The 26451-nt window shown below is 45.2% G+C and overlaps 1 protein-coding gene across 3 annotated transcripts in view; it reads right to left on the bottom strand.

The window, feature by feature from the left end:
- PRICKLE2 (prickle planar cell polarity protein 2) overlaps positions 1–3415 on the bottom strand; it is a 346419-nt gene extending 343004 nt beyond the window's left edge. For 2 of the 3 annotated variants that reach the window (XM_081524524.1, XM_081524525.1), the window contains exons 1-2: positions 3032–3348; positions 2280–2365 (exon numbers count right to left, since the gene is read on the bottom strand). In XM_081524524.1, coding sequence (XP_081380650.1) covers positions 2280–2365; positions 3032–3178 — 233 coding nt within the window. In that variant the 5' untranslated portion in view covers positions 3179–3348. Of the gene's footprint in view, positions 1–2279; positions 2366–3031 lie in introns of all 3 variants that reach the window. The other variant, XM_081524526.1, reaches the window with a different exon arrangement.
- Between the last annotated feature and the right edge of the window lie 23036 nt (positions 3416–26451).

The following is a 26451-nucleotide window of genomic DNA, read 5'->3' as shown; positions in this document are numbered from 1 at the left end:
TAGACAATGCCTGCTGTGTAGACAATGCCAGGGAGGGGGACCATGTGGAAGCCAAGAGACTAGATGAGGTCCAGGAACAGCAGTATTTAGGGTGTCGTGGTGCTTTGGAACAAGACAAATTCACTCTCCATGAAACAGACCAAAGGCAGTCTTTCCACTTTGTGTCAGGCCTTTCCTCCTATCCAGACATGACTGTCTCTCCCAGGAGCTCAGAGGTCCCCCAAGTCAGATCACTGGAAAAGGAGCATGCCAGGGATTTCTAACTGCCAAAAAAGAATTTTGTGCCATCACCCAGAAATGGTTCTCCCTCTTCTCCAAAAGGTCACCCAAGAGCATGCCCATGAGGGAAAAGGAAGGGGCAAAAAGCAAGAAGCTGTTTCCTTTCCAGCCATAAGTAGAAATGCCATAAAAACCCCATTCATGGAGGCTTTCGGCTGCTAGTGGGGAATGCTTGGGCATGAAAACCCATCCCAGCCTCATGAAAGGCTCTTTTTCCAAAAGAAAGGCTCCATAATGGCCTGGAAATAAAACACTTGTTTCCTCCTCACTGAACCAGCTGGGTTAATATCACTGAAGGTTCTGCAAGACACCGAGGCCCTGACAATCTGAAGTGACCAGCGGATCCCACAGCCTCTAGTGAGCTCCTTATGCTTCCTCCCAGGCACTAGCTGAGAGGAAGCTCAAAATAACTGACAGAAGTAGCTAATATTTATTGTGCACCTGGTATGGGGCAAACAATGTGTTTTCAATATCTGGCTTAATCCCTACAATAAAGCTGTGAGGAAAGTACCATTATGATGCCCATTTAACAGGAAAGGAAAACTGAGACCTAGGGAGAAGTGACTGGCTGGATGTCAGATTGGAAGGAGGGGACTCTGGCCACACCCCTACACTGTACCACTGCCCTACAGGCCTCTGATCAGAAGTTGACCTAAAGGCTCCAGAGTAGGGGAGGAGCCGGAAATCACTCTCCTGTTCATCACTTTGCCTTCCCACCCCCAGTGGAGCAAAGGATGGATCAAACAGGAAGTGATCAGCAGTGCTGTCACACTGGATTTGCTTGACAAAATCAGACTTCCACATGTATTCCCACATATCACCTCTTTCACATTTGGGACACACCAGGGGCCAGTCCAGAGCCACCTACTGGGACTACATCAGCGGGACTGACGGATGCCTATGTCTTCGCATTACATATTTATAAGTTCACCCGGCCTTGCCTCCGACACAGAAGTTATTAAATGCTCTGGAGCCATAAGGGCTGCGCTCAGTGCCCTGAAACAAAGGCAAAGAGGCTGCCAGCCCATCAGAGGCAAGAACAAAAGCATTTAATTTCTGAAGGAGCCGGATGGGAGCTTCTTTAGAACTGGGTGCCCAGCACACATGACCAATTGGGAAAAAGGAGAGAAGCAAGAACAGAGTGGGGAAAAACAAAACAAATCAAAGCAGGCTTTCTCCCCAGTATCCAGAAACAGCCTTCTTCAAAGGGGAATGGGGGGTGGGGAGTGAGGGAGGAAGATGCATTAAGCAAAGAGAGAATGGGTTACAATGCTGAAGAATTTTGTCCTGTCACCAGTTTTGCCTTTTCATGAAGTTCCCAAGAAGAATCTCTCTCTTCTCTTTGTATTACCAAACAGAGCCTATCAGCCTGCACCCTAACTTTTCCCAGCCAGAGCCTCAGCAGCCAGATGTACTGGGAGGGCACCCAGATTCCTTGTCCCCCAAACATAATCATTCCAATCCAGGCTGGGGCTGCCTGGAAGTCAACATTCACGGCACATTAATAAGAAACATCTGGCCACCGAACAGGGTTGACACAGCACAGGCGGGCAGTGGTGGGTTTGTGGTTAGGACCCAGAGTTACAGAGGCTGAATTGAAAACACAATTGGAAAACACCAGCTAGTCCCAGGAATCCCACATATGCAGTACTGTGGCACTTGGAAAAACTGTCCTGCCTAAGTTGAATCTTTTGGGACAGAGTGACTTAGACACACAGAGGGTGGTACAAGAGACCCCAAACTTGCACATCAGGGAAATGCAGCCAGAGCCAGGCCCTCCTGCATTCACAGTGTCTGGCCACCACTTCCACCTTCAATATTTGTAGCAGATGTAGTCCCTCTCTTAAAGGAACAGCCTTTGCATTCTTTCCATGTGACTTCAAGTGCATTTAAAAGGCGAAAAATGCACGTGTGTGCATATATACACATATGTGGATTTATCTGTGTAGTTTCCCCCTGCAGTGGTGCTGCCTCCAGGAATCCCCCATAGGGGGTCCTACCTCCATTTATGCAATGCAAACCCCGGGCACTGGTCACCACAGGCGTTACATGGCTGGCCTCTCTCGATCCGCCCCAGTCCGGTCAACTTCAAAACAAAAAGACAACACAAGCATGTTTCCACCACCGGGCTTCCTCCAGAGCCCCACTTGTGTCCCAGGCAGGACGGCCTGCCTTTCTCACCCCATCTCCTCTGATTCTACTCCAAAGCTCCTCTTGGCGTTGGGGGATTTGGGGCAGGCGCTGCAGGGCCCCAGGGGTGGTCTCCCGCCTGGGGACGGCTGTACGGACCCAGTTTGGACTGCCTCTGGCGTGGGCACCAAGCACTAAGAAATGGCCCTGGCTGGGGCTTTGTCTCCCCCAGACACCTTGGTCACGGGTTTCTAAGAAACAAAAGCAAGACCTTTCTGCTCCCCGGAGTCCCCGAAAGGCGACCATTGCGTGCTCTCCCTGAACCAGGCTGATGCTCCCAGGAGGAGAGCAGCACGGGACACCCCCCAAACCGCCCCAAAGTCAGGTCCGCGATTAGAGCTCCAAGAGGCTTGACGCTGGGGCTTGGGTGCGGGGATTCCGACCTGCCTGAAGGGAAGGGGCAAAGGAGGGGGCTTCCCTGGGCGCCCCCGGACTGTGACATTCAGGGTCACGGTTCCCAGCCCGGCTTTTCCCGGGATTGGGAATCAGGACTTAACGCCTTAAGCCCCTACGAGCGCTCCCGCGCGCCCGGGCCGCACCCCCGCTCGCGGGGCCGGCTTACCTGGGGCCACAGGTGCGCGGCCGCGGGGAGGAGGGAGCCTGCACAGGGGCGCTCGTGGCGGGACGAGGCACCCGGAGACTGGCGCCGCTCGGGGGGGACACTCACCGAGCGGCTGGAGAGTCTTTTCCGGGAGCTCCGGCTGAACATGGCCGGGCGCCTCCTGCACGCAGCGCCGTCCGTTCGTCCGTCCGCACCGCGGCCGCGAGGGCGGGTCGCCTGGGCGGGCACCCTCGGCGGCCGGTGGCCTGTCTCCGCCTCGCCGCCCCCAGCTGGCTCCGCAGCGCACGCCTGGCCCTCCTCCCTCGCCCGTGCCTCTCGCCCTCCCGCCCGCAGGTCCCTCCCTCTCTCCCGGCATCCCCCCGCCCTCCCCGGGTTCGCCCCGCGGTCCACGGGCCCTTCCCATCCCTCCCGGCGCGCGCCCAGCTGTGCCTATTTTCTCCCCTTCCCGGCTTCCCGCCGACCCACCCGGGCCAACTCCCTTCCCTCACCTGGGCCCGCCCCCACCAAGGCTCTTCACTCACCCTCGCCGAGGAAGTTAGGGGCAGGGGACACCTCCAGGTCCCTCTCCTGTAGCCGGGATGTGGGGATGTGGGGGGGTGGGGGGGTGGGGGGGTGGGGGGGTGGGGGGGTGGGGGGGTGGGAGAGCGGGGAGTTTTTTTAATTACAATATAATTCCCCCACAGTAAAAATCACCCATCTCAGTGCACAGTTCTGGCAGTTTTGATTAATTCACACAGACTTCCAACCACTAGCATAATCAAGATACAGAACAGTCCCATCACCCCCAAAATGGACTATTTTAAAAGTTTGTAACTTACATATAATCTACTTCGTATTTACTAAGTGTTGGTAGAGGAGGAGGAGGATGAAAAATGGCCCTATCTTCTACCACCCTCATTAAGTAATCACGGACAGGGCGAGCTTGAAACTTCAGGGCCCATGTGCTCATTCTCTTGGCAGCTGAACTTCTTCCTGAGTTGTTTTTGCTTGTCTCCTTGCCATCCTAAAGGAAACCAGTCCTGAATGTTCATTGGAAGGACTGATGTTGAAGCTGAAACTCCAATACTTTGGCCACCTGATGCAAAGAGCTGATTCATTTGAAAACACCCTGATGCTGGGAAAGATTGAAGGCAGGAGGAGAAGGGGACGACAGAGGATGAGATGGTTGGATGGCATCACTGACTCAATGGACATGAGTTTGGGTAAATTCCGGGAGGGAGTTGGTGATGGACAGGGAGGCTTGGCATGCTGGGCCATGGGGTCGCAAAGAGTTGGACATGACTGAGCAACTGAACTGAACCTTACAAATATATTAAAAAAAAAAAAAAAAAAAGATACAAGAGTACTAACCTCACAGCATTGTTGAGAGAAATGAATTAAGACACCTAACAGTTTTACAGGGAGAAGGCAATGGCACCCCACTCCAGTACTCTTGCCTGGAGAATCCCATGGACGAAGGAGCCTGGTAGGCTGCAGTCCATGGGGTCGCGAAGAGTCAGACACGACTGAGCGACTTCACTTTCACTTTTCACTTTCATGCATTGGAGAAGTAAATGGCAACCCACTCCAGTGTTCTTGCCTGGAGAATCCCAGGGACAGCGGAGCCTGGTGGGCTTCCGTCTATGGGGTCGCACAGAGCCGGACACGACTGAAGCGACGCAGCAGCAGCAGCAGCAGCAAGTTTTACATGTTATAACAGGAGACAACTGAGGGCTCATTTAAAGATCAGCTGTTAAAACACAGAAGATTGCAAGCCATGGTGTCCACTTGGCATGGATATTTCAGCTCAAATACCTATATCTCCCTTTGAGGCAGGAGATAGATGGGCCGCAGGCTCAACAGTTTCTCCCCTGTGGACAGAAACTCCATAAAAGCAGGATGATGGAGGAGGCTGGACCATGCCCAGGTAAGAGATAAAAGACCTCATATTCCTCACTCTTGAAGTTAAGGAGGCCTCCCTGATTACACAGGCACTGAAAGGCCCCTCAGAGGTCAGAAGGAAGGGGGTGTCACCTCATAGTAAGTGATGCCACTACCTATAGGCCTCTTCACTGGAATCCAGCTTGGCTAAGAGGTGCGCATGCCCACAGGGGAGGATCCTGAGATAAACCAAATACAGACTCAGAACCAGGCAAATCAAAGCGACTGGCCAAAGGAAACCTGGAAGAAATGCCCCATCAAAGTGATTCAGACTATCACAAGGGCGACACTCTCTCTCAGCCCAGCCATGTGTCCAACCACACGTATTGTACTTTAACTTATTTCACTAGTTTCCATCTTTGTGGGAATTATTTTATGCAGAACTGAAGAGCTAGGGCCTTGTCACTGACTGTGGTTTAGTGGCTAGGATTCGGTACTCTGCCACGACCTGACCTCAATCTCTGGATGGGGAACCGAAGCCCAACTTCAAGATGCTGCAGGTTGAGGCCATCTGAGATCACTTCAAGAGAACTTTCCTGACCCCCTACGGTAACATCTCTCACACACACTCCCTCATATGGCACACAGCATACGATGAAATGATCTCACTTACTTATTTGTCAAAAGAAGACATTCTTGTCCATGTCAAAAAGATAACTCTCCCAGTTTAGTATTTTTCCAGGTGAGACATTGAACTTGAGTGAAGAAAAGCAGGTTGCCTGGGGTAATGTAGCAGGCATTAATGGCTAAGCCAGTCTACCTCTACCCCAAATCCAAAACAATAGGATAACACAGCTTATATATATATATATATATATATACATCCATATATATATACCCTCTGTGTGTGAGGTATGTATTAGCTCAAGGGCAAGGTTTGGTTTGAGTTCCAGGCCAGAACTAGTGTGAAGCCAGTGAGGTCTTTGCCTGAGGAACAAAATTTGCAGGGACACCCACAAACTCAATAATCAAGATTTTTAGGCAGTAATTTAAGGAGTCAAAATTAATACAAAAAAGTCCATGACGAACAGAATGTCATTTTAAAGACAGGATCCTACCCTACATGTACACATCCTTGTCTGAGTTACCTCACCCTAATCCTAGCCCTGGGAAAAATGCTTCAAAAATCAATCACCTCAACAGTTGACTCCCCTCTATGGGATTTTCTACTTACCCACCACCCACCATCACCCATGGAGTGTATGCTTGCAGAGGGCAAACTCCATGGCTCATTCCTCTCTTTATTGCCCAGGCCTAGCACGGGTCTGGCCCATTGCAAATGCCTCACATTTGTTAACTGACTAAATAGAAGGCAGTAGCTTTGGTAGGGGTGGGGGCAGGGAGTGTGAGCAATTCGAAGCCCAGTTATAATCAATACTAGCCCAGGACACTCACCTGGCCTTCTCAGTGGGTGACCACACAGCCATCTCTGCCCTGCACTGCATGTGGCCTTGTAACTGGCAGAGGCAGGTCGGGAGGGCAGTGTTCACAAGGCAGCTATGGCCCATTTGCACTTTAATTATAAAGATGTTTGGCGAAGGTCAGTAACAAAACCAGTGCAGTACAAGCTGCTAACAGATGGAGGGAATGATCTCCATTCAGAGGAACCAGCACCTTTTTCAAAATCCCTGGAAGGAACCACAGGGGCCGGGGCAGCACCCCTACCCCATGTCTTGCTCCTGGGTAGGTGTGGGTGGTGGAGGAGGCAACACCCTGGGGACATATGGTTTGAGTTTTTCTGGACCTTGACTTTTGTTACTTGATCAAAGAGAAGGAAAGATGTACGTGGTCTCCACACGTTTATCAGAACACACCACATGCACAAGACCCAGTCCCACTGTACAAAGAGGGCGCCGAGAGCATTTGCCCTCCCACCTGCCATAAAAGCATCTTTTCGTGGATGAGTCCCCCTGGGTCCGTCTCTTCAGAGCAAGAACAAGTTTTCCCAGAACTTATTTATAATACACTGGAGGCTCACTTATGAGCGGCAGTATCTTACTTATCTATTCAACAACCACTTTATCTTGCTTAGGAAGATAAAGCTTAGTAACCCAGGAAGGAAAATGTACTCTCACTGGCAGCTATACGTGAACAGTAGACAATTTTATTTTGCTTTATCACCGCATTTGCCCTTCACAGAGATCTTTGATGTATGTTCCTTCTTCATCTCTCAAGGCAGTACAATTACTAATAGAACTTGAAGAAATCCTCCTCCAGAACTACTGACATGGGCAGATGCCTTTGCTATACTATGAAGCAGAAATGTAAAACCAGTGTAAACTGTTGGGCTTTAACTAGTCTTAAAAGGCACGCATCAGGAAACTGGAAAGAAACACAAAATTTTACAACGGATTGGTGGTGAAATGATATTCTTTTTTCTTTTTGCCTTTTAAATATGCATATGCTCATTTTATGGTCAGAAATGTAAAATTACTTACCTAGTTTGTGAATTGTGTTCTTGTTGTCTGAAGCCTTCTAACATCAAATGTGGATCAAGCGAAGCAAGGGGCTGTTTATCTTTCCTTCTCTTTGTCGACATGTGCCTGTCTTCTGTATTTTGACTTTTACATTTTTTTCTTGTCTAAGGCTGTGACTGTTAAACCAAGTGAAGCCATTGACGCCCTCTTCCTACGCAACTGCAGGAACCCTCTGGGGTCTGTCCACATAGTACTGTCTAAGATAGAGAAGAACACAGCATCTCAGCACGGCCTCACCCATGTGCACGATTCTTTCTAGTACTTCCTAGAAACAATTCTAAAGGTTTCAACAGGGCTAAAATCTCCATGATTTTAGTGCAGCCAATACTTAGAAGCTCCATCAAAGCATCTTCCTAATCAGAAGTCTACAAATAGTATTTTGAAAAAGACCATATAAAGTCATGTGCGGTGAGGGTCTGGATGGAAGTAACTAGAGACCCAAGGCGCTCTTGAAGTGGGATTATATGAGACTTTTTCTTCCCAATGCACATGGTTCTGAGGTCTACAAATTTTCTTGTATGAGCATGAAACTGACATAATAATCAGAAAAAATTAAATCAAGAGAGATGTGGAATAAAAAGTGTTGGCAGGCTAAATATTTCTCAGGGCTTTAAATCATCTTAAGATTTATCAATATATCCTAATATGTATAAAGCAAAAATGTTGGAAATGATAAAAAGTGCTACACTAGGCAGTCAACATCTTTCTCTTTGAAAAGCCTTAGGATTCTGCAGAGACACTGGCTCAGCTTATCCTAAAATTTAAATTACAAAAAAAGCACAAATATGTGGTAAATGGATAGTCATGACAGTGTTGTTTCTAAGAGAGAAAAGAAAAATCACACACAATCTAAATATCTGTCAGACAACCTGTTAAATAGTAGTGTGTCCTTCCAATGGAATTCTACCCAGACATTAAAAATAAAGTTGTAGGACATGTATCTTGTTCCATTTGGAAAGCAGGTTATAAAATTAGCAATATGAATTCTTATTTGCAAAGGATTTGGGGTAGCTGTTACGCTTTCAAAAATACACATATATTTGAATATTGAAAAGTCTACAGACTGTAACAAAAAATACTACAAACTGTGATCAGTTGTTTTGAGGTTTGAGCTTCAAGTGATTTATAGTTTCCCTTTTGCTCATTCAATTTTTATAAAATAAGTGTACACTCCTTGTACAATAAATAAAAGTAAAAATATAAAATGTATAAATAATTACATAACTTTTCAAAGTTCTAGAAGATTAGGAGGTTCTAAGTGGTAGAATATAGATGGTTTTTAACCTACCTATTCTGTTTCTATAAGAAACATGTCTTGTTTTGAATTAAGAGGCTTTTGAATTTGAAAATATGATGGATTTTAAATATGCACACATAATTGTCTTGTAAGACAAATAGCAAGAGGCAAATTGGGAAGAGGAATTTCCGGTTTTATGTCTGCAATTGTCTAAGTTTTTCCCCATGACATGTATGTCTTTTGTAATCACAGATAAAAGTTTTTGTTTTCTTTTCTTCTAACACTCCCTTCAACCATGCACGTGAGGCTTTGTAATACTATATTCCTCATTTTCCTAGTACCCTTATAAAAGCACAGAGATGCAATGCTGACTTTTTAAATAATCCCTTGCACTTAGATAGCAGTCTGCTGTTTGCAAAGTACATTCATAAATACCATATCCCAATCCCGAGACTCTCGGGAAGGGTAAAAGAGGAAACAGATGCTTGCCAAGGTGTGTGATCTGCCATCACCTTATGCTGTTAAGAGAGGTGGCTGCAGAAAGAATGAAGCCTAACTCTGTTATCCCAGGTTCTCCTGATCTGTTCCTACCTTTGGGGATGACTTTCCATTAAAGCCTTCTCTCTCCCACTCACGCATCCACACAAACACACACAGAGTGTTCAGGGTTCCTCACATGCCTGAGAAGGATGGGGTGCATCCAACGGGGCATCTTTACTTTACCCAAAGCGTGCTTGAAGGACCAGTGTGTTGCGGAAGGTGAGTCCTTCTCCTTTGACTACCTTTGTTTCCACTTCCTCCCCAGCCTCTTTTCCCCTCTGTTCACCTTCAAGGCTGCCCCTTTCTTCCAGCTCGCAAGTTGTTGCATTGTTTTCCTGTCGTGTCTTCCGTCACAGGAATAGGAATCATGAAAAGAAGAGCAAAGGAGCTTCCTGGTATTCCCCCAGTTTCCTTAGACTGTGCTTGAAAAGCATCCTGCAAATGAGGACAGTAGTTTGATACAGGAGCTGGTATTTCTCTCAATCCTAAATAAAAAATAAAATCTAACCCCAGTTCCTGCCCTCCTACTTACGGCCTTTCGCCTCACCAAGATACAGAGTTATTCAGTGGTTCTCAACCTTCGCAGGCTTATACTTTCTGATGGTAGACACTAAGAGGGCTCACTTGAAGGAATTAGACACTCAGGACAAGACTCAATGGGTCAGCAATCAGGACAAAGCAATCGCTCTTATAAGGAAAGGCCCACAGCTGCCCTTTTCCTCTTTAGCACTAACCAGCTTGGATGGAACAGAGTGTATCAAACTTGGCTGCACCCTAGGAATGACTTGGGGAACTCATAAGAATCCCAGTGCCCAGGTCACACCCCAGGCCAACGAAATCAGAGTCTCCCGGGGCGTGGCTCAGTCATCAGCATTTTATGAACTCCCCCTGTTATTTCAGCCTGCAGTCACAAAGCAGAACCACTGACTCTGTGACTCTTCAGGCAAAGGCCTCTCACAGGCAGCTCGTCTGTGATCTGTACCTGCTTTGCTTTTTTCCTTCCTTCCTGAAGCTGTGCCCAGCTCTGTACCCATTGGAATAAGCTACTCAACATCCAGTTAACGGGTGATAACACATACCTAAAGAGGGCGGATCTGGGTTTCTAGGGAACCTTGCGTTTGCTATGCTCGGGTATAGATAGCCACACGTGGAGCAAATAGGACAGAGCTGAGCTCTGCTCCACAGGAGTAAAAGGCTGGGAGGAGGCTGGAGTTGGTGATAGAGGACAGTCTCCTTATTGGCTGTGCGTTCAGGTTTTCAGGGGGAGACGTATACCTAATGAGGACTGTTCAAGGGAAATGCAGCACAGTGCCTGACGTAGCCCCTGCCCCAAGACATAAGGCATCTTCCATAAAATATTTGCAGATACTTGGCATGCTGAGATCCTGGAAAGGGGTTGAGCTTTGTGTCAAGGTTGGTCAAGCACCAGCTCTGAGCTGACTTCTGGTGACAAGGAGGCAGCCTGTACCTGGGCTTCAAGAGTCAAAACTCACTCAGCAACACTAACAATGTTCATGGGTGAGCATGTGTACTGGGCTCAGGGCCCCCTGCTGGAGGGAGACCCACTGGATAGAGACCTGGGTAAGGTTACCAGCCAAGGTGATTTCTGTGCTCCGATGAGAATCACTCAGTAGCTTCTGTGAACACAGAGGACAATCAAATCCACGACGGTTGTGAAAGAAACGTGCTGAGTTGTTTCATTCGTGTCTGACTCTCTGCGACCCCATGGACCGTAGCCTGCCAGGCTCCTCTGTCCATGGGATTTCCCAGGCAAGAATACTGGAGTGGGTTGCTGTTTCTTTCTCCAGGGGATCTTCCTGATCCAGGGATTAAACCTGCGTCTCCTGTGTCTCCTGCATTGCAGGCGGGTTCTTTACCCACTGAGCCATCAGGGAAGCCCTAGAGCCTCCAATTCCCCCCAGATGGCATAGATTTCATGTCTACCATTTACTGTTGGCTTCTCAACAGACAAATTGTTCAAAGGCCCAAAATGCTTCAAAGAGCTAAGTTATCATGTCGGTGACCCAGAATTTTAGTGTTTTGTAACAGCTTCATCAAATGGATCCAATTTTTCAAGATTTCAACCAACTGCCTTCTCTTACCTACCATTTTCATGAACTTTTTCCCCTTAAACTAGCACCCCCCCAAAAAAAAACTTGATCTCATATCTTGATAAGATACTTTCTTGAATCTTTCTAGCTAGGAAAGTTGCCTCTTTTCTCTAGGCCAGCAGTTTTCAACCCAAGCTGCACATAAAAATAACCTGAGGAGTTATTTGCTTTCATATGTCATAACTGGCCCCATCCCATTCTCTTAAATATGTGATTCCTGAAGTGAGACTTAAAAATGGAGAGTGTTAAAGCTCTCCAGGTGAGTTTGAAGTCCACTCAAGTTGAAACCCACCAATCTACGTTTTTCCCCACGATTTCTTTCCTCATTCCCTTCTGTCTGCCAACTACGTCATCCTCATCTTCCACTTCCCCCATTCTCCGTACTCAACATAGAGAGTACACTGCTTCTATGTGGGTGACAGAGGAGGGAGACACAGATCAGGTTGATGCTTTGAATTCCTTGTTCTCCAAAGGTGATGTCAGCAACCAGCAGCCTTGAAATTACTACTTGGAAACTCACTTACATGACATAATCCTGCTAACTCAGAACCTGGATTTACACAAAATCTGCAAGTGGTATGAATACACATTGAAATTTGAGAAGCAGGGCTCTAATTAACACATGGCCTCACATCCTCATCACAGGACCACCCTGAAGCACCGGGACTGGAATTCTTTGCTCCAAACCCTCAGTCCCTCAAGGTACTGATTCTGCATGAAGCCCTGTCCTACATATGCTGCCATAGACACCGATTCATTTCATTCTTATGACAGCTCTGTGGGGATGGTTTATTATTATTATCCCTAAATGAAAGAAAACAAGGCTCAGAGAAGTGACATGGTTTGTCTAAGCTAATAAGTGACAGGGGCTTCCCTGGAGACTCAGTGGTAAAGAATCCTCCTGCCAATGCAGGAGACGTGGGTTAGATCCCTGGGTTAGGAAGATCCCCTGGAGAAGGACAATGGCAACCCACTCCAGTATTCTTGCCTGGAACATCCTATCCCATGGACAGAGAAGCCTGGAGGGCTACAGTCCATGGAGCCACAAAAAGAGTCAGACACGACTTACTGACTAAACAACAAGTGAGAGAGTTGAGATTCTTGTAGAGGTCTGTTTGATTTCAAAGTTGGTTCTCTTTACAACAAAGCAGAAAGTCAGGTGCTTCTCCCAGAATTGGGATGGCACATAAAGCAGGTGAGATGGCTCATGCCATCCTAGCCCGTCCGGCTTTGCATGGAAACTTGCTAGATCTCCTCTCTGATGACACCAGAGAAGGTGAGATGAGCTGTCCTGCTCCAGCGATGCATCACTGTCTCACCTTGGAAATGACCAAAAGGAGAGTTAAATTGGTGTTCACAGCACCGCTGAGAACCCTCCAGAGAGCACGGTCTATTTGGCCCCTTCCTGGCAGAATTCTCCTGGATATGGAGTTCATTTCCTCTTCAGCAGAGAATCAGATCTCTTGAGTATTAAAGCTTATACTTTTCTTTCGTGTTCTGTCCTTCAAGCCAAAAAATCATCAAACCAGATGGCCCTTTCTCTGTCGTGAGCAGGAGAAGCACAGTTTAAAACAGTTGTAAAAAAAACAAAACAAAACAAAACAAAAAAAAACCCACAACTGGAACTGAGTTTTGCACAGTGAACCTCCCCACCTAGCATATAACCAGGTCTGTATATGGCTAAGGTGCCAAGTGAAATCACTTGTTCTCTGGCCCACAAAGCCACCTCTTTCATCTTTTAAACAGGATAATCAATGCCTTGAAAACAAGATCTCAGCAGAGGCCCCTGGCATTCCTTGAGCTTCTAAAATGGATGAGGAGTAGACTGAATTGTCCTTTCTTCAGAAAGGTGGTTGCCAAGACATATGTCTGTGTTAGTCATGGCAGCCCAGCTGGTCAAACAGTAACCCTTACGGGCCAATGCAAAGAGCTGTTTATTTCCTGCTCAGATCACAATCCAAGGCAAGGGGTGGGGGTGTGGGGATGGGTGGAGGAGGGAACCATGTTGGTTCCACCCAGACATTCAGGCCTATGATTCTTCTAACATCTGCATCTGCCATCCTCCAGAGGTGCACAGTCCAAAACAAGTCATGAGTCGTACGCGCCATTTAAACGAAAAGTAAAAATTCACTTCCTGAGTCGTACTAGCCACATGTCCAGTTCTCAAGATCCTCAAAAGACTAGAAGCTACTGTATTGGACAGTGCAGAATGGAAACTTTCCATCATTCTAGAAAGTTTATTAGACAACCTGCTCTGAACCTTAGGGTCCTTCACTGGACTGTCTGCATCTGACCTGCAAGCAAGAAACAGGTGAGATTGAGAAAGGTCAGTGAGGAAGATTCAGATCAGATGTGGGAACTGTGGACACATTTCCCCCCAGTTCCACCTGTAAGAACGCAAGACCGGGTCCACCTACAGCAGAGGTGCTGGGAAGAGACAAGCAGCTCTGTGCCCAGGAAGAATCACAGAGTCATAGACCTGGGTTAGGCTGTGGGCATCCTGGTCCCGGGGGCCTTCTCGGCATGCACCACTCCATTCCTTATGTTTCTAGTAGAACTAGCCAAACTACGAAGGAACACAGCCTTAGTCTCAATTGGCATGGGTGTTATTTCTTGGTGAAAGACATAGAAATTAAGGCGTCGGTGAGGGTTGACTCTTAGGTACAGGAAATCTTTGATAAGAGTCAGCCACTTCAACTGATAGGGAAAGCCTCATAACACTCATCTCTTCAATGGCAGATCATGTGGAAAAGACACTGCTGGTTTTTTGTTTTGTTTTATTTTTTAACTCTAGATTAGGGTTGGCAAATGTATTCTGTAAACAGACAGACAGAAAGTATTTCCAGCTTTTCAGGGCACTCAGTCTTTATCACAACTCAACTCTGTAATTGTAGTGCAAAAGCAGTCAGAGATGAAGCAATGAGACTGACTTTCTGTAAAAGTTTTATTTAACAAAATAGGTGGTAGGTCAAGTTTGGCCTGCAAGCTTAGTTTGCTGACCTCTAGCCTAAGTCTTTCACCAGGTCCTCTTCACTTTAAGCAAAACGGCACTTTCTTCTGTCCATTCCCTCCAAAAAGGCTGGTAAAAAGAAAAATGGAAATAGGGATGCATGCATAGAACCAGCACTCTGCTGTGCTAAGCATTTTGCTTGAGTTAACCGAAGTTCCCTTAATTCTCACAACTCTTTAAGTTAGATTTGGTGATGGCCCCGTTTTACTGATGAGGAAGCTGAGGTGCAAATATCAAAAGAACAAGAGCTTTCACAGTTCACTGGCCCAGGCCCCTTCAGGCCCCTTCTTTTTCATTAGTGGTATGGGACCCTCTGATATACAGCAGATTGACTTACAAAACTGTTAGATCGATTTATGCCTACAACTTAGGGGGATGGTATTAACTATTTACTTAGGAGTCCTGTGTTACAGGAGTGTGTAGAAGCTGTCAAGCCCTGGAGGAGGGCACAGCAACCCACTCCAGTATTCTTCCCTGGAGAATTCCAAGGACAGAGGAGCCTGGTGGGCTACAGTCTATAGGATCACACAGAGTCAGACAAGACTGAAGCCAACTTAGCGTGCAGCATGCATGGGACCCTCACCCTTAATAAAGTTTCTCTAGGGGATTCAGAGGTCTGGGAAACAATGACGTCAAGGGTTGATCAAAGTGACCACTACTGTCTCTTCCAAGTTTAGTACAGTGTCACCCTTCACAGACTCCTCCTTCATAAAAGGATACATTGCAGAGATATGTAGCCAATAAAAGCATGTTCTATTAAAAGGGAAGTGTGTCCAAAGGATCTTACAAATAAATACAGAGAACTAGAAGGCATAGAGTCACTGTGAAGTTACATCTTGCTTCTTTTTTAGGTCTGCTTGGATGTTACTTTAGTTGACTTATGTATTTTCCTACCCTTTTATTCAGGTCTGTGGGGTGCTGCCCTTTCACTGAATTCACTCAAAAAGCACCTTTCACAAGAAAAGAAAGTCAGATGGACAGAAAAGAGAAAAGAGTTTCTCAAGCCTGGACAAAAATTCTTCTAGAGTCCAGGTGATCATGGCTGAGAGCTGCGATGGGAAAATGGCCCAAGTAAATGAAATTTCTATAAATGCAATCCCATGTTACAAGCTGTAAGGGAGCTCCTTATGGCAATGGCTGAGTTCAGTCAGTTCAGTTCAGTTCAGTCACTCAGTCGTGTCCGACTCTTTGCAACCCCATGAATTGCAGCACGCCAGGCCTCCCTGTCCATCACCAACTCCCAGAGCATACCCAAACCCATGTCTATCGAGTCGATGATGCCGTCCAGCCATCTCATCCTCCGTTGTCCCCTTCTCCTCCTGCCCCCAATTCTTCCCAGCATTAGGGTCTTTTCCAATGAGTCAACTCTTCGCATGAGGTGGCCAAAGTATTGGAGTTTCAGCTTCAACATCAGTCCTTTCAATGAACACCCAGGACTGATCTCCTTTAGGATGGACTGGTTGGATCTTCTTGCAGTCCAAGAGACTCTCAAGAGTGTTCTCCAACACCACAGTTCAAAAGCATCAATTCTTCAGCGCTCAGCCTTCTTCACCGTCCAACTCTCACATCCATACATGACTACTGGAAAAACCATAGCCTTGACTAGACGGACCTTTGTTGGTAAAGTAATGTCTCTGCTTTTCAATATGCTATCTAGGTTGGTCATAACCTTCCTTTCAAGGAGTAGGCGTCTTTTAATTTCATGGCTGCAATCACCATCTGAAGTGATTTTGGAGCCCAGAAAAATAAAGTCTGACACTGTTTCCACTGTTTCCCCATCTATTTCCCATGAGGTGATGGGACCAGATGCCATGATCTTAGTTTTCTGAACGTTGAGCTTTAAGCCAACTTTTTCACTCTCCTCTTTCACTTTCATCAAGAGGCTCTTCAGTTCTTCTTCACTTTCTGCCATAAGGGTGGTGTCATCTGCATATCTGAGGTTATTGATATTTCTCCCAGCAATCTTGATTCCAGCTTGTGTTTCTTCCAGCCTAGGATTTCTCATGATGTACTCTGCATATAAGTTAAATAAGCAGGGTGACAATATACAGCCTTGACGTACTCCTTTTCCTTTTTGGAACCAGTCTGTTGTTCCATGTCCATGGCTGAGTTAGAAGAATGTAAACTAAGTGTGTACAGCCAGGTTTGGATTTTTAACGGTTTTCTCCTGATCACAAAAATTATATTTATTGCAGAAAACACAAGACATGAAGAAAACAGAAGAAAAACATCTTAAATATGCACAATTCCATAACTGAGAGATATCTTAAACATCTTAGAGCATGTGTTTCCAAATGAACAAAGATATGTGTGTGTGTGTATACATATATATATATATTTGTGAATATCTATGTACATGTAATAAATTGTTTTTAAAAAATTGGATCAAACTGTACATATTTCTTTGTAACATGCTTTTTTCCCCTTCATCTATCCTGGGCTTTTTCTCACACTGCAGATATTTTTCCACAGCCAACTTTCCAAAGGCTGCAGAGAATCCTATTAAATCCTACTGTTGGACACGGAGGTTGCTTCCCATTTTGATATGGTAAATAGTGCTATGTGTCCACATTAATGTTATTTTAAATCAATACACATATATATAAGAAGTGATGCCAAGTAAAAGAGTGACACTGTTAAATGCCTCATGTTGTATATATCCTAAAACATTGAAATGATGCTTCGGGGACAGGTTGACAGGGTTGAGTGTGTGAACACCCCCTCTTCCTAGGAAGGTGAGATGCCTGGACAGCCACCCTGTGGTTATGAGACCAGCAGATGCTCTCGGGTTCACCAGTGCCCTGCTTGACACTGTGCCTCCCGGATTTAGTTTCTCCAATAATATTAATAATAATACTAAAGGGGCAGAAGAGGGAAAAAAGCGGATGGCTTCTGTTTGAAGCTGAATTGTGTTCCTTGAAAATCCACAGATTGAAACTCTAAGCCTCTGGAACTCAGAAGGTGACTGTATTTGGAGAAAGGCTCTTTAAAGACATAATTAGATAAAATTAAATCAGATAAGAGATTAACATTCAACATATGTAAACAGCTCATACAACTCAACATCAGAGAAACAAGCAACCTGAGTAAAAAATGCAGAACTGAACAGACATTTTTCCAAAGAGGAAATGCAGATGGCCGATAGGCACATAAAAAGATGCTCAGCATTACTAATCATCAGAGAAATACAAATCTAAACCACAATGAGATATCACCTCTCACCTGTCAGAGTGGCTATCATAAAAAAGAACACAAATCATAAATGTTGGCGAGGATGTAAAGGGAATCCTTGTACACTGGTTGTTAAGAATGTGAATTGGTGCAGTCACTATGGAAAACACTATGGAGATTTCTCAAAGAACTAACAATAGAACTACCATATGACCCAGAAATTCCTTTCCTTGGTACATATCTGAAAAAAACCCAAAAACACATATTCTAAAAGACAGACACACCTCAATGTTTGCAGCTACATTATTTACAATAATGGTAACAATCTATATTTCCATCAACAGCTGAATGGATAGAGTATGAAGTATGGATGTAGACACACACACACACACACACACACACACACACACACACATACAATGGAACACCACTCACCCATTAAAAAAGAATGAAATTTTGCCATTTGCAGCAACATGGATGCACTTGGAGGGTATATTACGTTAAGCAAAATATGTCAGACAGAGAAAGATAAACACTGTATGATATCACTTATATATGGAATCTAAAAAACAGAAAACTAGTGAATATAACAAGCTGACTCACAGATACAGAGAACAAACTAACAGTTACCAGTTGGGGGAGCAATATAAGGGTAGAGGAGTGGGAGGTAAAAACTACTGGGTATAAGAGAGGTTCAAGGATGTATTGTAAAACTCAGGGAACAGAACCAGTATTTTGTAATAACTGTATATGCAAAGTAATCTTTAAAAGATATATAAAAATTTAAAAACAGAAAAAAGATAAAGTGAGGTCTTTAAAAACAAAGATAACATGAGTGAGCCTTAATCCACTATGACTGTGTCCTTATAAGAAGAGGAGAGACACAGGGAGAAGACGGTCAGTCTTCACATGCCAGGAGACGGACTTCACAAGAAACCAATCCTGCTGACACCTTGATCTTGGACTTGTAGCTTCCAGAATCATGACAGAATACAGTTATGTTGTTTAAGTCACCCAGATTGTGGAGCTTTGTTATGGCAGCTCTAGCAAACAGATACAGCTTCCTAACTCTTCTTAAGAGAAATTGTTAAAACTATTTTTCTCTATAAAAATAACAATCACCCTCACCTCTTTTATTCCAGGGGAGTCAAACCCTTAGGAGTAGGCACTTATAGAGTCAGAGCAATGAAACCTATTTGGAGATTCAGGACTCAGGAGCTTCAGCAAAACTTTGATGTATGTGGGCCTCAGCATTCTCATATTTGAAATATTCTAATTCCTTTGATAAGTAATATTCATATTTGGAAAGCTACTGAGCATGACAGATACGAAAATCACCTCGTACAGAATGTATTAACAGCAGGCACTCGTGTGCTTGCACGCTCAGTCATGTCCAACTCTTTGGAACCCCATGGACTGTAGCCCGCTAGGCTCCGCTGTCCATGGGATTCTCCAAGCAAGAATATTGGAGTGGGTTGCCATTTCCTTCTCCAGGGGATCTTCCTGACCCAGGGATCGAACCCACATCTCCTGTGGCTCCTACATTGGCAGGCAGATTCTTTACCACTGAGCCACCTGGGAAGCCCGTGGGAAGCACTGGATGAACCCTATTAGCCCGTGGCCTGGGCAAGCTCTTCTCCATCCCATCAGATAAAGTGGGTCATGAGCAGCTGTATAATCTTTAGAAAGAGGACCAAGTTTTCAGAGCTTTTTGCTTTAAGGCAGAGTTGCTTTGTTTAGCCCACACAATGCTTTTTAAAACTTCAAATTAGTTGTCAATATTTTAAAAATAGGAGATGCTACATGAATTCTGGATGTCTCCCTTTTTAAGGAAGCAGGAGATCTGGCAGCACTGTCACCTAGCAATTGCCCAGATATTTGACTCTCTGTGGTCCCTGGGCACAGAACTCACCAATGTCACCTGTCAGGCCCTGTAGCACTGAATTTGTAGCCCAAGGCTTAATGCATACACTAATTTTTATAAACAAAATGCACACACAGATATACATACATATCCACAGAGAATTTATGTGTGTGTGTCTTAAGCTGCATACCTTACAACTTCATTGTTTCAATGCCTTTTCCTTTTAAGCATCCATTTTGACTCAAAACACATATCTGGCATTCAATGAAACTGAAATCTAAAAACTCTATCATTCCATACAACCTAGAAATGTGAGTGAAACTTTGCAATTCCACTAATCTCATCTATTATTTTATATATGAGGTCACACTGCTAATTTACAGCCAAACGTATAGCTTTGGAAGAGGCCTTGGAAATTATGTAGTTTCTTTGTAAACCTTCACTTTGCTAGATATCTCAGAGATTTAGGAAAGGTTTTTGTGATCTGATTCAATTTTTATAAGAAATAAAAGAAAAAGAAAGAAATATACACATTTCATTAGTCATGTTAATTTTCCTTCTTTCCCTTCCTGCGATCCCTAAGTATCACCAAAGTGCTCCCAGGTAGTCCTAAAACAGTTTTGCCTCCTCCCAGCCCTGTGAACCTCTGCGCTGTCTTGTATTAGTTGCTAGGTAACTGAAGAAGATTTATGCATGTCTATTGTTAATTTGGAAGACACTTCTCAGTTCTGCCATAAACAGCATGAGGAGCAGACACCACACTTGCTTAAGAGAGACTTCTCTCGCCTTCTCTGAGACGAGGCATTCTGGGGCACATCTACAAGGTCCAAAAAATCCTGGTAAACAGCCAACTATCTGCAAAAACAGTTCAGCAAATCTGAGACATTTGGGCCCATCTCCAGTGCCCTCTCGTGCCAAATCCATTAGAAGATTTATTCAAAGACCATCGTCTGGCCTCTTAGTTTGTCTGTGTGAAATCTAATCTTTCACCCCCACCCCCACGTGCCCATTCTTCCCAGCAGCACCAAAATTCAGGCTTGGAATGGAAACCTTTGCATCCCAGAAGCATCTGCAAATTATTTCTCAAGCCAGTGGTTTCACTACCTTTTTAAATGCTCTTCTTAAGCACAAGTACCATTTATGCTGGTTTGGATGACAAGTATGGCTTTTATTGCCACTGTCTGGGTAAGTGATGAGGGGGCCCAATTTATATGATGCCCCCCAAAACCAAAATTTTATAGAGAGATCACAGTTAGAGTCATCCTGTACATTTGAGAAGCAGTTCTTGTTTTACTGGGAGCATCCCTGGGGATCTCCCCATTGCATCCCCACAGCAACTCCATAAGACGCCTGGTTTGTGGCATTACCACTCTGGTTTAGATGACTCCTAGGGCTCAGGAGTCTTTCAACTGATGGTCCAGTTGGTCTATCTTCCTGATCTATCTTCCACCTAGGCTCTGAGGGGTTGCTCTATAACAGAAACCTGAACATGCTGATTTAAACCAGTCATTGACATTTCATCATGTAGAGGATCCAAGTTCACGTTCCTTAGCATGAAAGAGAAGTGCCTCCATTGTCCAGTCCCTGCCTATTACCTCTTCATCCTATCTCCCATCACGCTTACCTGACATTTTGCATCCCACCAACACTGCCTTTGGTACAGCTCCCTGTATGTCACACTGCTCCTCACCCTGGGTCTTTGATCCTAGTGTTCACTCTGCTTCCAAAGCACACACTCCCAGCGTCCAACTAGTACAGCATCTCCTCTAGGAAGCATTCTCCAACACCCCTTCCCCATCTCACTCCTGTTGAGGGAGATGCTCTTCAACAATGTGCTCCCAGAATACTCGATACTCTCTCAGCACCTCTGTGGAACTGTTTACTGATGTTCTGTTCATTGGTCTCCCCCACTACACGCCTGAGTTTCTTCCAAGGCAGCATCTATATACCATCTTCTTCCTTTCAGTATTCCCAGGGCCTAATTCAGTGTCCAGTCCATCACGATCCTCACTGTGTTGAAGGGAAGGAATGAAGAAAAAGGAAGAGAGACTGTAAGAGAGAGGCCAGTACCACCATCAGATAAGGCAAAGCAGGCTTTGAGACCGCAAGCAACGCATTTAGTAAGTAGAAGATCCAGAATGTGAACAGGGAGAAGGATCTTTACAAATTATCCAACCCATCCTACAATATAGTAGAAAGAGCTCCTGCTTGCATACTTCCAAGGACAGGGTGCTCACTGCCTCCCCCAGGAGCCATTTCCATTGCTGGTCAGTCAGCTAGCCTGTGAGACTGTTCTTTCTTGGGTGGTGCTGAAACCAGTTTCCCCATGAGTCCCATCAGACTGATTCTGTTTTTGTCTTCTGCTCTTAGACATCAGCCTTCCTGTTGCGTGGATAAAGTTCCTGCCTGCCTCAATCATCATCAAAAATGCAAAAATAACCAGAATCCTGGCCTGAACATACGTGCTTTCCATGTGCTCTAATCCAAACCTCCTTGAAACACAGTGGAAAAGCAAGTCTGAGATCACGCCGCTAGACAGTCACAGATCAGGCTTAGACCCCAAGGGATCTACTCCAAGTTCATGGATTTAACTACCGCACAATACTCTCGTCCATCTGAGCCCTTCAGCTATTCGACAGTGAAAAGCTAAGCAGATTAAAGGTACATAATTTGCACTGTTTTTTTTTTTCTTTTTTCTTCGTCTAATAACAGCTTTATGGGCATCTCTCTCCTCTGAGGTTTGTTTCTAAAAATGAGTTTCTTTCTTATCCCTCCTTTCTCCCCAGCTCCATCTGAGGAAAAAGATCACTGGGTTGCTGGCTCTGCAAACACCATGTTATTCATGGGGTGCTGCAACAGGACGAGCCAACTCATTAGTTCCAAAGCCTCAAATTAATCTTACATTACTGTTCTTGAAGGTGAAAGGTCATTTTTTTATCCTTTTAGCTGTATCCACCCCCCACTGGGGGAGGAACTGGATCTTTATGCAGGCAGAGACCCCTCCCTTCCTTGGACCAGCTGTTGGGGTTTCTCTTCTTTGTCGTGAGTGAAACACAACACAGAGAGCAGGGACTGTTTAAAAAACCCAGAGGTTGTTGTCTTTAAAGTAGGGTAGTTTTGTAAATCGTGGGGTAGAGACATAATGAAGAAGCTGGCAGTGGGAGTACTGCAAAAAGCGAGAGACTGAGACAGACGGCTCTGCCCGAAGGAAGCTCATGGCAACTAGCAGAGTCCTTTCTCTCTCCTGTAGTTTGACAACTCCCCTCTGGCACCTCCTAGTGGCAGAACCTAGAATGGCACCAGCTGGCGGGGAGAAACAACAATTCCAGCCACCGCATCTCCAAACAGGGGTGACTTTGAGGCTGAGAGACAACAGTTTAATAACTAGCACCAGCCATCGTCCCTAGAGCAAAAGCTCTGCGCTAAAGGCTAGCAGCCTGCTGTGTGGAGGGGCTTGCGGGGAGGGAGTGCTCCATGTTCATGGAATGGTCCAAGGCCGGACCTAATAACTTCCCAAATCACAAGAGAATCTGACCCCACTGAATGAGATATGGTTCTCAGGTTGGGCTGCCCCAGTTACACTGAAATTCCTTTTGGGTAGCCCCAAATGGATCAAAGCTGCATTGAGGAGGGGAAGAAAGCAGCATTGAACGCTGCCGGCTCATGTTCACCGGAGCTATTGTCTCATCCCCAGCGGTGTAACTGGAGCAAATACACAGACCAGTGTTTGCTGCCCCATCCGGGACTTCTCCCAGCCACACAGGGAGGTTAGGCATTTAAAGGAGGAGGGGTGTTCAGTTAAGTTCAGTCGCTTAGTCATGTCCGATTCTTTGCAACCCCATGGACTGCAGCACGCCAGGCTTCCCTGTTCATCACCAACTCCCAGAGCTTGTTCAAACTCAAGTCCATCAAGTCGGTGATGCCACCCAACTATCTCATCCTCTGTCATTCCCTTCTCCTCCTGCCTTCAATCTTTCCCAGCATAAGTGTCTTTTCAAATGAGTCACTTCTTCGTATCAGGTGGCCAGACTATTGAAGTTTCAGGCTTCAGCACCAGTCCTTCCAATGAATATTCAGGACTGATCTCCTTTAGGATGGACTGGTTGGATCTCCTTGCTGTCCAAGGGACTCTTAAGAGTCTTCTCCAACACCACAGTTCAAAAGCATTAATTCTTCAGCGCTCAGCTTTCTTTATGGTCCAGCTCTTGCATCCATACATGACTTCTGGAAAAACCATAGCTTTGACTAGATGGACCTTTGTCAGCAAAGTAATGTCTCTGTTTTTTAATAAGCTGTCTAGGTTGATCATAGCTTTTCTTCCAAGGAGCAAGCATCTTTTAATTTCATGGCTGCAGTCATCATCTGCAGTGATTTTGGAGCCCCCCAAAATAAAGTTTCTCACTGTTTCCATTGTTTCCCCATCTATTTGCCATGAAGTGATGGGACCAGATGCCATGATCTTAGTTTTCTGAATGTTGAGTTTTAAGCCAACTTTTTCACTTTCCTCTTTCACTTTCATCAAGAGGCTCTTTAGCTCTTCTTCACTTTCTGACATAAGGGTGGTGTCATCTGAGTATCTGAGGTTATTTATATTTCTCCCGACAAACTTGATTTCAGCTAGTGCTTCATTCAGCCTGGCATTTCGCATGATATACTCTGAATATTAGTTAAATAAGCAGGGTGACAATATACAGCCTTGACATAGTCCTTTTCTGATTTGGAATCACTCTGCTGTTCCATGTCCAATTCTACCTGTTGCTTCTTGACCTGCATACAGATTTCTCAGGAGGCAGGTAAGGTGGTCTGGTACTCCCATCTCTTGAAGAATTTTCCACAGTGTATTGTGATCTACACAGTTAAAGGCTTTGGCATAGTCAATAAAGCAGAAGTAGATGTTTTTCTGGAACTCTCTTGCTTTCTCGATGATGGCAATTTGATCTCTGGTTCCTCTGCCTTTTCTAAATCCAGCTTGAACATCTGGAAGTTCACAGTTCATGTACTATAGAAGACTGGTTTGGAGAATTTTGAGCATTACTTTGCTAGTGTGTGAGATGAGTGCAATTGTGCAGTAGTTTGAACATTCTTTGGCATTGCCTTTCTTTGGGATTGGAATGAAAGCTGACCTTTCCAGTCCTGTGGCCACTGCTGAGTTTTCCAAATTTGCTGGCATATTGAGTAGTACTTTCACAGCATCACCTTTTAGGATCTGAAATAGCTCAACTGGAATTCCATCACCTCCACTAGCTTTGTTCATGATGATGCTTCCTAAGGCACACTTGACTTCACATTCCAGGATGTCTGGCTCTAGGTGAGTGATCTCACCATCATGGTTATCTGGGTCATGAAGATCTTTTTTGTATAGTTCTTCTGTGTATACTTGCCACCTCTTTTTAGTATCTTCTGCTTCGGTTAGATCCATACCATTCTGTCCTTTATTGTGTCCATCTTTGCATCAAATGTTCCCTTGGTATCACTACTTTTCTTGAAGAGATCTCTGGTCTTTCCCATTCTATTGTTTTCCTCTATTTCTTTGCACTGATCACTGAGGAAGGCTTTCTTATCTCTCCATGCTATTCTTTGGAACTCTGCATTCAGATAGGTATATATTTCCTTTTCTTCTTTACCTTTCACTTCTCTTCTTTTCTCAGCTGTTTGTAAGACCTCCTCAGACAACCTTTTTGTATTTCTTTTTCTTGGGGATGGTCTTGATGACTGCCTCCTGTACAATGTCATGAACCTCCATCCATAGTTATTCAGGCACTCTATCAGATTTAATCCCTTGAATCTATTTGTCACTTCCACTGTGTAATCGTAAGGGATTTGATTTAGATCATACCTGAATGGTCTAGTCGTTTTCCCTACTTTTCTTCAATTTAAGTCTGAATTTTGCAATAAGGAGTTCATGATCTGAGGGGTAGAGTGCGGCAAAAGTGATGCGTGACCCCTGGGGAGGAGGGAAAAAGTAGTCTTCCTTTCACATCTCTCAGTACTTCTCCACGACAGAAGCCCTAGAGAAGGCACAGGCTGTCGTGCAGCCGTGGGGTCTAATACTGCCAGAATGAGACAGAAATGCATCCTTTCCCAGGGTGCTGTCCATCAAAAGTGCCCCAAGAGTATCTTGGAGCCAAACGTCACTTAAAAATTGCAGCAACTACACAGAGCAGGGAAAAGGTCAAGGTAGCAGGTGAGATTTGGAGGAAGAAAGCAAAAAAAGTAGAGTTTTTAATTCAACTTCATTTTAGATGGTATTCAGCAAGAAGTTGAATGACCCTGTGGAACAGGCCCAAGGGATTATATTTATAGCATGTCATGCTTCCAATTCAGTTTAATTCTCTCTCAAAGACAGAGAAGCAGCAAGGCACTAACCCCACCAGAGATGAAAACCCCAAGAGTGCAATGAGGACTGGGGCTGGCAAGAAAGAACGGCTCTAAATCAGGTCCAGGTGTGGACACAGCAATTATTCCAGCTGCTACTTTTCACCTCCAAGTTGGGCTGGCATTGTGGGGAAGGAGGGCATGCGGCCAACTAGTATTCTGCCAGTTGGCTGAAGATACCTTACCCATTCTGTCCTGGAAAGGGACAGAGGTCAGGGACGAGGTCATGTTAATTTTGGAGGTTCACTAAACGCTGTGTCCTGGGCACCCCTACCTGGCCAACTGGGGACTGGATCTTAACTCCAGCCGAATTCCACCCTTCAGAGATGGGTGTAGACATGAACAAGCCTGGCTCCTGGCTTAACATAGAGCCAAGGACACAGGTTTCTCCATCCCCTTCAGGGACAGTATACTGAGAGTCAGTCACTTTGCCTGCTCAGCATCCTTCCCACCTTCTTTTAATAATAGCAACATGATTTTCCCGTGGAGTACCACCACTTCTTCACTTTCAGCAATTATGTCTTAGTTCTAGACTCTTCTCTCTCCCCCTCATTCCAGCACTAGGAAGATACGTGAGTCTGGCTAATTGAAATCAATCATGGGATTTTTGTTGGAACCATCAGGAAGGAAAAGTTTTCTTCTGGGGGTGGTGATTGGGAGAATAGCCCATGCATCCCTCAACTGTGGCCACAAGACTACATTTTGGGCCCTCCCA

This window comes from Giraffa tippelskirchi, chromosome 9 (genome assembly GCF_054371585.1).
Source record: "Giraffa tippelskirchi isolate mGirTip1 chromosome 9, T2T-mGirTip1v1.2.pri, whole genome shotgun sequence".
NCBI classification, from domain to species: Eukaryota; Metazoa; Chordata; class Mammalia; order Artiodactyla; family Giraffidae; genus Giraffa; species Giraffa tippelskirchi.
Note: the sequence above shows the minus strand (reverse complement) of the source record. Positions and strands in the feature narration are given on the sequence as shown.